General features: G+C 39.6%; 1 protein-coding gene across 1 annotated transcript in view; it reads left to right on the top strand.

Moving 5' to 3' along the window:
- LOC127625458 (5-hydroxytryptamine receptor 4-like) overlaps nucleotides 1–16,661 on the top strand; it is a 38,512-nt gene that overhangs the window by 19,017 nt on the left and 2,834 nt on the right. The window contains exons 2-5 of the mRNA XM_052100764.1: nucleotides 4,430–4,573; nucleotides 5,851–6,051; nucleotides 8,091–8,244; nucleotides 9,108–9,661. Of these exons, the coding sequence (XP_051956724.1) occupies nucleotides 4,430–4,573; nucleotides 5,851–6,051; nucleotides 8,091–8,244; nucleotides 9,108–9,661 (1,053 nt within the window). The remainder of the gene's footprint in view (nucleotides 1–4,429; nucleotides 4,574–5,850; nucleotides 6,052–8,090; nucleotides 8,245–9,107; nucleotides 9,662–16,661) is intronic.

A 16,661-nucleotide genomic window follows, 5' to 3' on the forward strand; every position in this document is an offset into this window, starting at 1 on the left:
AATGCTCAGTATGGCAGCTGTAAGAATGGAAGTCCTGCCTTACAGTTAAAAGAGCCAATGTTTGTTTACTTTTGATTGTGTATTACAGTATCAACCTAAAAATGTGTGATTTGAGCTAAAGAAGGTAAATATATGATCCAATTTCTTCCGATTGTATTGCTGATTTAAAATGTAATTTAACCATGATATTGACCAACAGTACGGTGACCATATGGCCTCTTTTTCCCAGACATGTCCTCTTTTTCAGACCTTAAAAAAGCGTCCTGCCGGGATTTCTAAATTTGCTAAAACGACTAAATTTGCAAACCCCAGTATTATACAGTATATATACAGTATTGTGCAAAGGTTTTAGGCACTTGTGAAAACTCTGACATAGTGTGGATGTCTTCAAAAATAATGCCATAAATAGTTTTCATAAATCAATTAAAGTCATACAAGGTGCAGTATAAATAAAACAAGCTAAATCAATATTTGGTGTGACCACCTTTGCCTTCAAAACCGCACCAATTATCATAGGTACACCCGGACACAGTTTTCCTTAATTGTTGGCTGATAGGATTTTCCAAGCAACTTCGAGAATTTGCCACAGTTCTTCTATCTATTTAGGCTGTCTCCATTTCTTCCATCTCTTCATGTAATCCCAGACTAAATCGATGTTTAGGGCCATGCCATCACAAGTCAATTCAAGTCAAGTGGCTTTTATTGTCATTTCAACCATATAGAGCTAGTACAGTACACAGTGAAATGAAACAACATACCTCCAGGACCATAGTGCTACATAAAAACAACATGAAACAAACAAAGAACTACATGAGACTACATATAACGAAAAAAACCTACACATTTCTAAATAAAGTGCATGTGCAAACGTGTGCAAACCATACAAGATGGTAGAATAATTGCTGAAACAGGACAATAGGCACAGTAAGAGACAGTGCAGCACCGACAAGTACACAGTTCCAGTGTGAAAGTGTCAGATAAAACAGGTAGTGCAAAAATATATTACAATATAATAGAATGTGAATGCTGTGAATGTAAACACAACATACTATGACATAGTATTCAGCTGATAATCTTATACTACAGTATATATGGACATATGTAACCCGCACAAGAAGAGACAGTCACAATGTAAGTCAAACTGCGTTTTATTGCAGGCAGGCAAAAGTACAGAAAAAGGGTAAATCCAGTGAAGAGTTGTCGAGGGAAGCGTAGGGTCAAAAGCCGGGTAATCAAAGAGAGTAAAGGGGGCTAAATCCGGGAGAGTAGTAGAGGGGAGCGAGGGTCAAAGCCGGGGTAAACAGGATCAGCGAGACGGGACTAGTGGGAGCAAAAGACAGGGGAACAAGGGGAGCTGGCAAGCTAAGAGGTGAATGAGAGGAGGTCAAAACTAGACGAGACTAGCGGGAAGCAAAGACACGGGAAACTAAATACAATAACCAGCAACCGTGAGACGAAAAGGTAGTGATATATATAGGGGCAAGTGCAGGTGTAAATCATGACAGGTGATGAGACGAGTGCAGGTGAAACTAATGTGCAGGAGTGCAGATGACGCGAGTGCAGGTGGTCATAATGTTCTGGGGGATTGGAAACGCGTGAGAAACTCGAGGAAGGGAGATAACCTACGAGCATGTGAGCGAGTAGGAGCAAAGTGGGCGTGAGGGCTCGAGCGAGCAAAAAGAGCGTGAAAAGCTTGAGGGGGCGGAGCGAGGGAGTGAGGTCGAGGGAGTGAGTGTGTGTGCGACGAAGCGGGGATGGGGCAGAGGAGCGGGGTTCGTGACAACATAGCAGTTATTGGGGTAGCAGCCAGTTATAAGTGACAAGAAAATAAGTACAATATTTTTTGAATACAGTAGCAGCAAAAAAAAAAAAAAATAAATTCTGCATAGATAATACAGATATGTGGAAAATTACAAAGGGAGTCAGATGGTGTTCAGTTGAGTGTGTGTGTGTGTGTGTGTTGTCAGTCCAGTCTCTGAGTGTTGAGGAGTCGGATGGCTTGGGGGAAGAAACTGTTACACAGTCTGGCCGTGAGGGCCCGAATGCTTCGGTACCTTTTGCCAGATGGCAGGAGGGTGAAGAGTTTGTGTGAGGGGTGCGTGGGGTCATCCACAATGCTGGTGGCTTTGCAGATGCAGCATGTGGTGTAAATGTCTATGATGGAGGGAAGAGAGACCCCTATGATCTTCTCAGCTGTCCTCACTATCCTCTGCAGGGGCTGCTCAGGATGACTCGATAGTTCCTGATAGGGGGAGATGAGCTTTTCTCAGCCTTCGCAGAAAGTAGAGATGCTGCTGGGCTTTCTTGGTTATGGAACTGGTGTTGAGGGACCAGGTGAGGTTCTTCGCCAGGTGAACACCAAGGAATTTGGTGCTCTTGACAATCTCTACAGAGGAGCCGTCGATGTTCAGCGGAGAGTGGTCTCTCCGTGCTCTCCAGAAGTCAACAACCATCTCTTTTGTTTTGTCCACGTACAGAGACAGGTTGTTGGCTATGCACCAGTACGTTAGCCACTCCACCTCTGTATGCTGACTCATTGTTCTTGCTGATGAGACCCACCACGGTCATGTCATCGGCGAACTTGATGATGTGATTCGAGCTGTGCATGGGTGCACATTCGTGAGTCAGCAGAGTGAACAGCAGTGGACTGAGCACATAGCCCTGGGGGGGCCCCAGTGCTCAGTGTGGTGGAGATGCTGCTCCCGATTCAGACTGACTGAGGTCTCCCAGTCAGCAAGTCCAGGATCCAGATGCAGAGGGAGGTGATAAGGCCCTGCAGGTTCAGCTTTCCAATCAGGTGCTGAGGAATGATTGTATTGAATGCTGAACTAAAGTCTATGAACAACATTGGAACGTATGTTTTCTTTTTGTCCAGATGGGTGAGGGCCAGATGGAGGGTGACAATGGTGTCGTCTGTTGAGCAGTTGGGATGATACGCAAACTGAAGGGGGTCCAGTGAGGGGGGCAGCTGGGTCATGATGTGCCACATGACAAGCCTCTCTAAGCACTTCATGATGATGGGTGTGACTGCAATGGGAAGGTAGTTGTTGAGGCAGGACACTGAAGACTTCTTAGGACTGGGATGATTGTGATGGTGATGGCCTCAGGGAGATGTTGAAGATGTCAGTAAGAACATCTGCCAGGTGGTCTGCATATCCTCTGAGCACTCTGCCAGGAATGTTGTCTGGTCCAGCAGCCTTCCCTGGGTTGACTCTGTGTAGAATTATCCTCACATCAGCTGTGGTAAGACGTCACATCAGCTGTGGTAAGACATAGAACCTGGTCAATGGGAGGAGGGGTGGTCTTACTCACTGCCACGTCATTCTGCGCCTCAAAACGAGTATAGGTATGCATCACTGTCAGGTGATGTCCTGTAATTGGAGATGGTCTAGATGCCCTGCCACATGCGCTGCATGTCGCCGCTGTCCTGGAAGTGGCTGTAGATTCTCTGGACGTGTGCATCTGTTGCAGAGTTCCCTGTTCTTCTTTTCTGTTGTATTATATTTGCAAAAGGAATGTTTGGGAGTCTAAAATGTATATGTCCTAATGACACACTAAAGCTGAAGATATAAATAACCATCTTGAGACAAATGTTTTTTGAAACATCTTATGTGCCGAACACTTTTGCACAGTACTTTATGGTTTCAGGTTTCCAGAATGCTCCCCCAGTCTGCCATGTCTGAACAAATAGATAGTCCTGCCCCAAACTCACACTATTAGTTGAGACAATGTTTCTGTGTCGGGCTGGTTCTATTGCTCAAACAAACAGAGCCATGTTTTGTTTTATATTGCCAGTGTTCACATTTGTATGGGGGTTTCAACATACAAATGGTGTGAAATTATTTAATAATTATTCAATTATTTCACCTTTAACTACATTCAGTTCAATAAAAATGTATAACAAAGGAAAAAACAATAAGAATGGAAAATGCCAGGGGTCCTGGGTAGCTCAGCAAGTAAAGACGCTGACTACCACACCTGGAATCGCAAGTTCGAATCCAGGGTGTGCTGAGTGACTCCAGCCAGGCTTCCTAAGCAACCAATTGGCCTGGTTGCAAGGGTGAGTAGAGTCACATTGGGTTAACCTCATCGTGGTCAATATACTGTGGTTCTCGCTCTCGGTTGGGAGTTGTGCGTGGATGCCACAGAGAATAGTGGGAAGCCTACACACATGATAGATCTCTGCTGTAATGCGCTCAACAAGCCACGTGATAAGATGTGCGGATTGACTGTCTCAGATGCGGAGGCAACTGAGATTCGTCCTCCGCCACCCGCATTGAGGCGAGTCACTACACCACCACGAAGACCTAGAGCGCATTGGGAATTGGGCATGCCAGATTGGGGAGAAAAGAAAAAAAAAGGAAAATGCTTGATTTATAACATGAACCGGTTCACTATATCTTTTTGTTTGTTTGTTTTTTGTCTGCAGTTCAGTGGATGAAATTGTGTCTAAACACATTTTCAACCCTGTGGAGAGGATCACACTATCTATCTTCCTGGTGGCCATCATTATAATGACTGCACTTGGAAATTTGCTTGTGATGGTGGCACTTTGTAAAGACAGACAGCTAAGGTATGGTGCTTTCATACAGATTTAGTATTGCTATGTCAATAATGCAAGATTTAGATGTTACATTTATCAAACCAAATCAGTGAAAGTTTAACAGAAAGTGCTTGTTTTTTCACTCTTCCCTCCAATCAGACCCTCCTCTTATGTATATTTTTGCATTTTGTGTACATATATGCATTTGACTGATGCTTTTATCCAAAGGGAAATTAACACTGAATATGTTTTTGCATGCATCTGCACTGTTTTTATTGTTTTGCTTTTGTTTGGGATTTTCTCCCCTTTTTCCCCCAATTTGGAATGCCAAATTCCCAATGCACTCTAAGTCCTCGTGGTGGCGTAGTGACTCGCCTCAATCCGGGTGGTGGAGGATGAATCTCTGTTTCTCTGTTTTCTGAGACAGTCAATCCACGCATCTTATCATGTGGCTTGTTGAGCGCGTTACCACGGAGACATAGCACGTGTGGAAGCTTCATGCTATTCTCCACGGCATCCACGCACAACTCACCACTTGCCCCACCGAGAATGAGAACAACATTATAGCGACCACAAGGAAGTTACCCCATGTGACTCTACCCTCCCTAGCAACCGGGCCAATTTGGTTGCTTAGGAGACCTGGCTGGAGTCACTCAGCACACCATGGATTCGAACTCGTGACTCCAGGGGTGGAAGTCAGCATCTTTACTCGCAATCTGCACTGTTTTTGTAATTGTTTTTCTATATAAATACATGCTAAATGCACACGTTTGACCATTATGACACATTTCAGTTTTCTTTTTTTTTTGCATCTCGCAAATGAGTGCCATGTTTTTAAGATATGGTGTGATTAAGAATTTGTTGTGCAGCATCTAGCTCTTTTTAATGCAAGAATGCATTCTTTCTGAATGACCCCTCACAGTGCCCTCAAGGTATACATTTTATCAGGATGTGTGTTACCTGGGAATGGAACCCATGAACTTGGCATTGCTAGCACAATGCTGCCAACATGATATATGAAGCATTTGAATTTAAATGCAACACCATGTTAAATAATTTTAGCCTAAATGTTTTATCTACTGTTATGTGGTTAAGAGGAAAAGGGTCATTTTGATTAATTCAGTTATCATGCACATGCTGAAAGGGAACTGTATAATGCGAAGATCAAAAAGAATGAAAAAATATATTGTTAAAAGACAAACATGAGTATTTAGAATGAGAATGGACACTAGAACCTCAATTATTTTCATTGTCTGTGTTTAGTAATATTAGTTGTTATTTATTTATTGCTTTGAACCTAAATATAGGAAGAAGAAAACCAACTTCTTCATTGTATCACTGGCATTTGCTGACCTTCTAGTTGCTCTTGTTGTGATGCCCCTGGCAGCCATAGAGTTGACCACAGGTCAGTGGAGTTATGGAGACACGTTCTGCTTGGTCCGCACCTCACTGGATGTTCTACTAACCACTGCATCTATCCTGCACTTGTGCTGCATTGCACTCGATAGGTGAGTGCATTCATGAAGCTCTCTAATACAAACAGCTTGGCTATTGTGACAAAAAGTAGTGGTTTTGATTAAAAAGCTGTCAGATTCTCAATGGACAAATTCCAGAACAGTGCATTTTCTTTGATTTTAGTCTGTTTATTTGGGGTAAGAAACCTTGATTAACTTAAAAACTAATGTTATCTACGTACATAAAGAACTGCTGAGGTTGCCATGGCAATTTGAGTAAAGAGGTCCCAAATTAGACTTTGTTGGCGCCAAAAAAAAAGTGTTGTTTTGAGAAAGCCGTGTAAATGTCTTTTGCCTTATTTGATCATTAAGTTTCTAAATATAAAATTAAGACACATAACGTGCCATATATGCATATTGTTTAGGATATTTTTCCATCTAAATTACAGGATTTGCATTTTGGCATTTAGCGATTTTCTAAGCATGTCCGTTTCGGACAATTTTTGCGCCTGAGGTGAGATCGTGATTGTTTCGGTAGTGCTTAGGCGCGGTGGTGTTTTGGTTACAATGTGATGCAATTCTTCTGTGGTACCCTGCTGTGCTAAACAAAGAGATGCTGGGCTGAATTTGTTAAAATTGTGCTAAATTGTGAACTATAATTTATATTTTGTCCAGTTTCTAATTGTTATATTTCTTTGATTGTACAGTTGTATTTTTATTTACAATAATGCTCTCATAGATTGACCTGTATGTTAAATGTGCACAAAAAAGAAACATAGTTTATGTCTTCATGCTAACTCCAGGGGCTTTTCAGCATGTCAGCTAATTATGTCATTTGCTGCAATATGTATGCAAATCCTCTCTTTCTCACCCATTAAGAAGACTGCAGTTCCCTTGGCCCAAAAGAGAGCAGCAGTGGTTTATGCACCACACATGGGCCATATGGCAGTAACATGAATACTATACTACTCGTACTATTGCTGCAGTATGTAGATAGATAGATAGATAGATAGATAGATAGATAGATAGATAGATAGATAGATAGATAGATAGATAGATAGATAGATAGATAGATAGATAGATCGATATCGATAGATCAAGTCAAGAATATATAAATCAAGTCAATAAATAGGTGCACTAAAGAATACTGGTAGCAGCATGTGTGTGATTTCCAGTGAGGGAAGTGCTCCAACAGTCTAGACACAATTATCCTGTATATGGATCAGTCTGTTTGAACGGGACTCTATTGTCCTGTATCGCCTGCCAGATGGTAGAAAGTCGAACAGGGAGTGTCCAGGGTGTTACATCGCTGGCAATGCTTCTAGCTTTCCTTCGCAGCCGACTGATGTAGACTTAACCTTGTAGTATACAGTATATGTAGTATACAATGTATGCTTACTGTGTGTAATACTGTATACCACAATGTAGTGCCCTCAACGTAACCTTCAATTTCCAGTGTAATGAATTAACTGGAACAATATTAACTTTAACATCTCTTTTTTTTATTCTTTATTTGGTCAGACTGTCAAATGTTAAAACATTTGTGCTTAAAATTTCAAAGATTTAAAATGCTAAATAATTGTTGATATGAAAACTGGGCATCACTTGATGAATTAAGCATGCAACATGATGAAGTCATGTGATAACAATGTAGCATACTACTATTTGAAATAGCTGTTGTGGAATAACCCCTATTGTAACTTACTATTTTTAATAAATAGTAGGCAGCATAGAGTATAAATTGTGCAGTACTCAATAAGCTAATATTCCGTTCCAAACATAGCCAAAGTCTCTCTCTATCCATCTGTTGAAAAACATTTCATTTATCTATCCTACTGAGTCCTATCTCCATTCATATGCTTCCCATAACTCATAATGTGTTTGCCTGTGCATTCTCCAATGAGCACATATTTTCTTGTGGTACAATTTACAGCATTGGTTTTTCAAGGAAAGATTAGTAGAACCTTCAGGGAATAAAAAGTATGTAGGGATGCGGTGGTTACGCAAGACACTGTACTGCCTGGCAGAATCCATGAGCCATTCTCGAGATATACAATTGTCTTAATATTATTTGCACCTCTTGTCCCTGGTAGGTACTATGCAATCTGCTGCCAGCCTCTGATCTACAGTAACAAGATGACACCAGTGAGAGTGTCACTGATGTTGATTGGATGCTGGGTCATCCCATTTTTCATCTCGTTCCTGCCCATCATGCAAAGCTGGAATACGTTTGGAATTGAGAAAATTGTAAGTGAGGAGTTCAAGATGTCGGATGCTTTCTTGTTAGTCTGAAATCTTTACAAAATAAGTTAAAGTAATTACTCTCTGCTAGATGTCTTTAGGCTACATTCTTATACCAGAGTTTTGTAAAGAAATGCTCTCCTGGTTGGCAAAGACCCCATGAAATCGAAGCGATGCGCTCCCCATGAAACCGAACTATTGAGCGTGTACATCTGAAATGTTTCATCTCAGATGTACACGCTTAATAGTTCGGTTCGCTTATAGCATGCATGTGGAATGGCACAGGAGGAGCATTTCACCAGATTTTGAATAAGAACCTAATTAAATGTGTGGAGGCCTCAAATATTGCGCACCGCTCTGAGAGCTTGAGCGCATCGCCGGCCTTCATGTTCCATGTATTTGTGTCAACAGAGCCGTGTCATTCACTAACATGCTGCGCATGCATACTATATATTTTCTTATTAAACACAGCCTTTTGCGAGTTACAAAGCTACCATATGTTTTCAAGTGGCTTTGAATGAAATACACGAGTCATATGGACTTCTTAACTGGCGTTTTTATGGTTATTTATGTCATTTTTGGAGCTTGAGAGTAACAAACATGACTAAAACACTGTATCGGATTTAGATCGGGCTCGTCCCGATACCCAATCCATTTAAAAACGTCAGTATCGGAGCTGATACCAATCCAGGATTGGTGCATCCCTAGATAATGTTATATTTTGTACACTATTAGGAGTACAGTATTATATAGGTGGATTTACAGCTAACAGACATGGACTACAAGACACAAACCTACGATTTTGATTTCTTGGAGTCTGCAGTATATATCATTATATTCATTTAACATTCTATGCTTACATTTTCCAGGTCGAACACAGAAAATTAAACGTTTCTCATAATACAACTTCTTGCGTGTTCATGGTGAACCAACCCTATGCCCTGGTCTGTTCTGCTGTGGCCTTCTATGTGCCTTTGGCCCTGATGGTTCTTGCGTATCAGCGAATCTACATCACCGCTATTGGCCATGCTCGACGAATCAGCTTGTTGCATCAGGCAGGTTCGGCCCCCATGACTTACCCTAACCAAGATCAACACGTCTCCAGTCGTATAAAGAACGAAACCAAGGCGGCCAAGAAACTGGCCGTCATAATGGGCTGCTTCTGTCTGTGCTGGGCGCCCTTCTTTATCACAAACGTGGTGGACCCTTTCATCCATTACACCGTGCCCACGCAGATGTGGACAGCTTGGCTCTGGTTGGGCTACATCAACTCGGGATTAAACCCGTTCCTCTATGCTTTTTTGAATCGGGCTTTTCAGAGAGCCTTCCTCATGATTCTGTGCTGTGGGGATGAGCGCTATGCCCGGCAGGGAGGCTTTAGTCCGAGCAGATCGTCTGTCAACGGGAACTCCATTTCTCTCAGGTACAGTTAGTCCCTCCTGAATACACTGAGCATTCAGAAATGAGTTCTGTGAGGAAAGAGATGAAAAATAACCTTATATATGAGAACTGCATGTAAGAATGTTGTTAAAGATTTCCTGATAGAGATTTCTGGTTGGATGCACTACTAAATCATTATGGTCTTTTTGATTTTTCATTCTGTTGTTTTATTTTTTATGTTTACTTGAAGCTTTGTGAAATGAAAGATAAATTCTACAGAAATGAAAAGCAGCAGGGTTGTGAAAAGTTGTCAGAATGTAGAATTGGCTTCCTTTCAATTTATGAGTTAGAATTTGGCCACGCCACACAGAATGCTGAATTGGAATTACTGGAAGATGAGTTTACTGAACTGCAATTCAAGGAAATATGGTCGCACAGAAGAGAATTTTCATTTGTCTAAATCAACAACAAAATGGGTAAGAACAAATCATTTCATAAGGTTTCCGCCTGGTAAGTCTGTATCATGTTGTTTGACTCCATTTTAAATACTTGAAGGGAAATTAGAGAGTTCTGAGGGAAAAGTGTTCTTCCATCAGTTAATTTATTGGGTGTAATGAAATATATTCAAGTTAAATATGAATTTCAGTAGGTGGTGTTTCAAACATTGGTTTATTTATATATCATCTTATGTTTGTTGAAAATCACATATATTGTGTTGATGATGTAATGTTTTTCATATTAAAAACATTATTGTACAGCATGTATTCTATTATCAAAAATTACATCACTCTGTTTGCTACCTCAATTCAAATCAGTTGCGAGTTCAGGAATTGAAATGAAATTTAAAAGGCACTCTCAAATCAATTCTGAATGTTGCACAATCCTGAAAAGAATCTTCCAGAAATTAAATTGTTACTTGCATGTACAGTAGTTTTACACAAGCATACTTTTAATAAAACCCATTTAGAAATGATCCTAATTCCATATAAGACACTTAAAAATGACATAATATGAAACATGTAACTTTGAAGTGAAAAGCAGTTCCACTCATCAATGTCTATAAATGTAATTATATTTTAATTGTACTTCCTTAAATTCAAAATACAATTCTGCATCCTTTTTGCTACATCAATTCAAATCCTGGAATTTTAATCGATAAGCTTTTAAAAGGCACTCTCTATTACATTTTTAATGTGCAAAACCTGATAAGAAGCCAACATAAATGAGATTGCTACTTGCATGTACAGAAAGCTTAGACTATAAAATTAATCTTTATAAAACCCATTTAGAGCCATACTAATTCCATACAGCCTTTTACAAGACTTAATGCGACATACAGTAATCAGCTCTATACATGCTCTGCAACTTTGAAATTGAAAAGCTTCAGCCACAATTGCTGGTAGAATATTCAGCAACAAGTATTTGCACGCATCCAGTAGTTTTTTTCCCATCATGGTTTCAGAATGTTTTAAGTGGGCTCTCACATTACATTGGCAATTACCTCCCCACTGCTTTTGCATAAGTGGTACTGGGCGAGATTACTTAATTGTGGCTAAAACAAAAAGCACATGATTGTGACTGGAAATTTCATCACCCTAAAACCTAAGGATTTTTGTAAATATGCCACAATTTAAATACCCATCCTTTATTTGTGCATTTCATTTATTTGTGTTTTTTTCCACCTCAAGCACATGTAATCGATGTTTTGACCTGTTCTGGGTTTGTTTCTTCCTAGCGAATTGCTTGTAGTTTTATGCACCAATATAATAAGTGGATTCTTAGGATTTGTTTTCTTACAATGATTATTTTCAGGAATGATTCCCCATGTTATTACTGTTAATTGGCTGCAGACTAAACCTGATGTCTAGTCTGTATGAGTTGTCCCTTTTTTTTTAGAAAGAATTTCAAAAGTACCTTTGGTTTTCTGTACCACTCAAAGTGTTTATGGTGGTAAATTGTGTTCAGTTAGAGAGTGTAATCCTGGAAGGCTAAAACAAATAATATGATTAGAAACACCACGTCGCTATCTGAAATGAACCCAAGACATGAAGCAGATGGCTCTTTTTTTAAACACCGTATGCAATTACTGAAGAGATAATAGAAGCTCCTTGTAGGATATTCCACATTATACTGATACTGTACGTGTACTTAGAAGTGCCTCTTGTGTAGTGGAGGGCATTACTCAGTGGGCCCCATGTCATTTTATGATTTAGAGTGTTATTCATACTTGAAGTGAAGGTTTTTATCTGAAAGCTACATCCTTGGTCCTCTAAATGAAGTATTTTAACACTGAATTTTTTACCACTTTGTTTATCATCTGACTGATGATTGGCAATGCAGTAAAGGTGTTAAAAAAATACATCTCTCTCTGTCCCTGCTTCTGTTTCCATAGAGACAACTTTAATTCCCACTATCCAATATACCTTCAAACCTCCCACCTTAACTGTCAATCACATCCCTTTGAAGTCTTTTCACTTTATTCCTTATTCTACACTTTTTTTCATTGAATGTTCCTATGGCATCTCTGGAATGTGACATTCTCCTAAGGAACAGTTGGACAGCTTAACGCGAGAGCCATGTGGTTCAAGTCTGATCTCTACTCATGCAGAGCACTTTTTAGTTGAGCTCTTTGAATCCGTTCAGTGGTAACCAGACTCACGTTTCGCTCTGTGTGACTGATAAAGCTTCACCTTTGAGGAACTCTGGACCTCTCACTTAGACAGAACCAGGTACAGCATTTTTTCAGAATAAAATTAAAAACTGCGGTATTCCAAGGATTAATAATGCAGGAATCTGACCAAAACCTTCGAAATTTTGCCTCTGGACAGGTTTTCAAGAGAGATATTTACGCACATTCCAATAGGTTTGAATGTAGAATTGTAAAAAACACACACCCATGAAACACAAACCAAGAAAATACAGCCTAACATATGAGAGAAAGTTTGCAATTTAATAAGGAGCCTCATTTAGGAATGAGAACACTCCTTTTCTCATGGAATGCTTTCTATTGTCTAGAACACTCTAGATTAGAACAATGGTTCCCAACCTATTTTGCCTTATTATCCAGATTTTGGTTTGGATATTGCGTGCTGACCAAAAAAAGGGGGTTGTTCGTATCGTCGTACGGGGTGGGTAAGGGTTTGGGGTGTTGTTTTAAGGTGTCAGCCATAATAACAAGTATATATATATATTTTAAATGTTCATTTAGAATTTCATTAAGAGCTCAGGCTCTCTATGGATGAGAGACAGTTTAAGTGGGTTAACAAGAACAATAGGTTAATGTGTTGTATTGATTTTACAATGCACATTTACAAGCTTTACCTGTTTGCTAAAGCAGTAATTAAAGGTGCACCCAGTAATTCTTGTTTCATTTAAAAAGTTAACTCCTAAAGAAATGAATAGTAATTTTAAAACATGTGTAGAAAATCATGTCATATCAGCAACCTTATATAAGCTTTTATTCTACATGGAGAGGGTCTCCTCATGGGGGCTGCCATTTTAGGATCACATGACCAGCCGATAACTACTCGCTTAATCTTACTTTTACTCATGGATTAAATTAATCATGGCTGACTGAATAGTGAATTTCTACAATGGCATCGGTAACTGAAAGCTGTTGTGTTTAAATGATGATGCACCCAAACCCCTAGGTGTCAGTGTAAGTCAAAGACAACACATTTATAAATTTACTGTGAGATTAATCCCAGAGTGGCAATGTTTTAGCAGCCCACAATACAAATGGTGTCAATGCTGAGCATATCTCCTCATTATGTCCAACAATGGCATAATTACATTATGTAACACAATTTTTGTTCCTGGGTAGTAAGTGTTATTTCCTAATCGCTTATGCCTCAAAAGTATAAAAAATAAAAAATTATTCCCCACAAACTTTGCTTTTGTGACCAGGTCAGTGATATTTTAAAATTGACCTTTTTCCAATGAGAAAATGGGTGAATTTGTGTCTTTTCGTTCACATAAAATCAGAAAGAAACATGTGAATACAAATTAACATGTATTTATGCTAAAGTAATACAAAAAGGACTATAAAAGATTTAAGATTTAGTAGTGAGTTGTTTTTCGAGATTTACGATTATACTGTAAATCACTTTTACGAATCAGCCCCCAAATGTACTCCTCATACTTCAAGGCGTCCAGCAAGGTCTTGATGCTGTTGTAATCCTCTTTGAGGTGCACCGAGTGAGCCAGGGGAAGAGATGGGTACTTGTTACCATTATGGAGCAGCATTGAGGCTCCTGGATGAGCTGACAATGAAGAGACGCCACTCATTCTGGTTACAGGCGATTTCCGATTGCCTCGAACAGACGGCTCACATTGTGGCAGAAGCAGAGCCCATCTCGCCAGGTGAAGAAGCTGGAAAATGCTTCCCCTGTTCTGCGACTTGCACATCCAACAAGTTCCACTGCTTGAGCCTAGACATCAAAAGCTCGGCACTGGACTTGGTGAGACCAAGATCTCTAATCAAGTCGAAGAGGTCTTTTTGGTTCGGGTAGTATGGGTTTTTCTCCTCAGTTCCGCCTCTGAAAATGTCATCTGGATCTACAACGTCTTCTAAAGATGGCTGCTCTCTCTCTGGAGGAGTGGGTACGGGCACCGTGGCGACGGATGAAGGAAGGTCCGTATACATGATAGCAGGTGCATTCCTTTTGAAGGGTCCACCATGCGGAAGTAGCAGTTGCTTGAGTGGTCAATGGGATACTGCAAAATTCTTGGGATATCGAACTTCATGGCTCTCGTTTCCCCTCTGTACCATCCTACAAAAATACATTAATTTCACCCATGACTAATGTGTTCTTAAAAAGAGTTTTGTTAAAGAGATTCTCGCAACATTTTTCAATTTCAATTTTCAAAATCTTACATTCCAGAGTTTTTTTTTTTTTTTGCAGTGCTCGCAGGTGAAATGAGCTACCCAGGGTTTGACTTGATCCAGACGGGAATGCCGAAATATGCCTTGTAGGCCTCACACATCTTAGCAGTTTCTTCCACTGAGTTCTTTTTCACTCTTATCTTGATAAATTGGCTGCAGACATAGCAAAAAGCGTCTGCCGGATGCTTGTAGCCTCTTGATGCCATCTCCGAAAAGTGCAGATATGTATCCACTTAGGCAGCTGGAACTAAACTGAACTGGTGGGCTTAATGCCCCTATATTTATACTACTATTTATATTACCGTAACGTTCTAGAATGTTCTAGAAGTTTCTCCAAGTTTACTCAGCACATAATCTATCTGGAATGTTCTGGAAAGTAGGTAAATTTCAAAATATCACTGTCCTGGTCACAAAAGCAATGATTGTGGGGAATGTGGGGGATTTTCTATACTTTTGAGGCATAAGCAATTAGGAAATAACACTAATTACCCAGGGACCAAAAAACCCCACTGTGTTACACAGTGTTATCAAGCAATTAGTTGTTATTATTATTAATGAATTTGCGATTACAAAGGAGTTGTGCTAAGAAGTTGCGGTAATCATAAGTATGTGCTGTTTTTCTGTGTAAAGCGATATTTCACCCAAAAAGGAAAATCAATTATGCACCCTATTGTCAACTAAAACCCATATGATTTTCTGTCTTCCATAGACCACAAAAGGAGATGATGTTGGCAACGCTCTTATACATACTATGAAAGTGAAAGGTGACCAGTTCCTGTCAAGTTCTAACAGTGACAAAAAAGCACAATAAAATTACCATAACAGAAGCCTTCCTTACGACGTGTGCTACATTTCAAGTTTTCTGAAATCATATAACTTTGTATGAGGAACAGACCAAAACTAAGTTATTCACTTCCAAAATGTAACCTCCCCCTACACCAAATGTGAATAAGATTTCATAACTGTGGTGGGGGGAATGTATTATCAGTGAATGACTTCAGACTTGATTATCAAAACTACTAGACTTAGAATATCCACCTTTTTCCTGAACGTGGAAGTGTTCTACATTTTGCCTGTTTTCAACTTGTGGTCTCCAGTGTTTGCACTCGCATCTGCGTATATTCTTAGCAGGTAATGAGATTTGTAAAAAAACAATTTTAAAACATGTTAGTTTAGTGCGACCTGTCGACCTGTGTGCAGTATTACAGAAGCCACACATCTCTGTTTCATTCACCCAACTGAAGATAGCTTTTGTTTGGAATCCTTTCTTTCCCATGTGAAATGAGCACGGATTATTTAAGAATTTGGCCAAGAGAGGAATCCATATCCTCTTGGGGTTTCATCAGTTACAGATGTTTGGGATGTTTTTCAATGATCAAATTATTTCAGTGTGGTTATGTTTTGATTGGATATCAAAATGAACCCCGCAAAGGTTTATTTGGTTAGATATATCTGGGCCCATCATATTTTTGACCACCCATACTCCTTGGTTTATCTTGAGCACAGTTCACAGTTAGCACAGTGTGGTTTGCTTTGAAAATAAACGTGTGAGCTCAGTTTCAAATCACACTTAGTTCCAAATGATTATTTCAGGATACGTACATAAAGCAATAAGCCAGATAAGCTGTGCTTTGAAGTGATTCTACCACTGGTAAGGGTGGTTCTTCTAGTTAAAATCCAATCAAATCACTTGATTTTGACTTGAGCCACACAGACTCACAGACTTGTGTGGCTTATTGCTTTTATAATTGGAATAACAATTCCTAGTATTCATTAGCATACTCCTAACTGTAGGCTATTTATAGTTGCTAAACAAGCAATTTGGCACATTAGAATAAAATGTGGGGTTATAGGGGTGCACTTTTAGTCATTTTACAAATGCTTTGGCTCATCCAATCAAAGTTTGAACTATTCAGTTTAAAAGGGACATTTGACTAATAATTGTGTTAATTAAAAGAAGTGCAGACTGGTATAGACTAACTACTGCACTCAGACAATTATTTTAAGAGCAGAAAGTTGTAGATGTATACGGTTGGTCCATTTCTTTGGCACTTATTGATCTGTGAAGTTATTCAGGAGTGGATTTCAGCAACTTTCTACTAGGTCACTGTGCATCTTTAGATTAACACTTATTTATTACCATTGGCCTGTGTATAGT

Source organism: Xyrauchen texanus, chromosome 31, assembly GCF_025860055.1.
Source record: "Xyrauchen texanus isolate HMW12.3.18 chromosome 31, RBS_HiC_50CHRs, whole genome shotgun sequence".
Lineage (NCBI taxonomy): Eukaryota > Metazoa > Chordata > Actinopteri > Cypriniformes > Catostomidae > Xyrauchen > Xyrauchen texanus.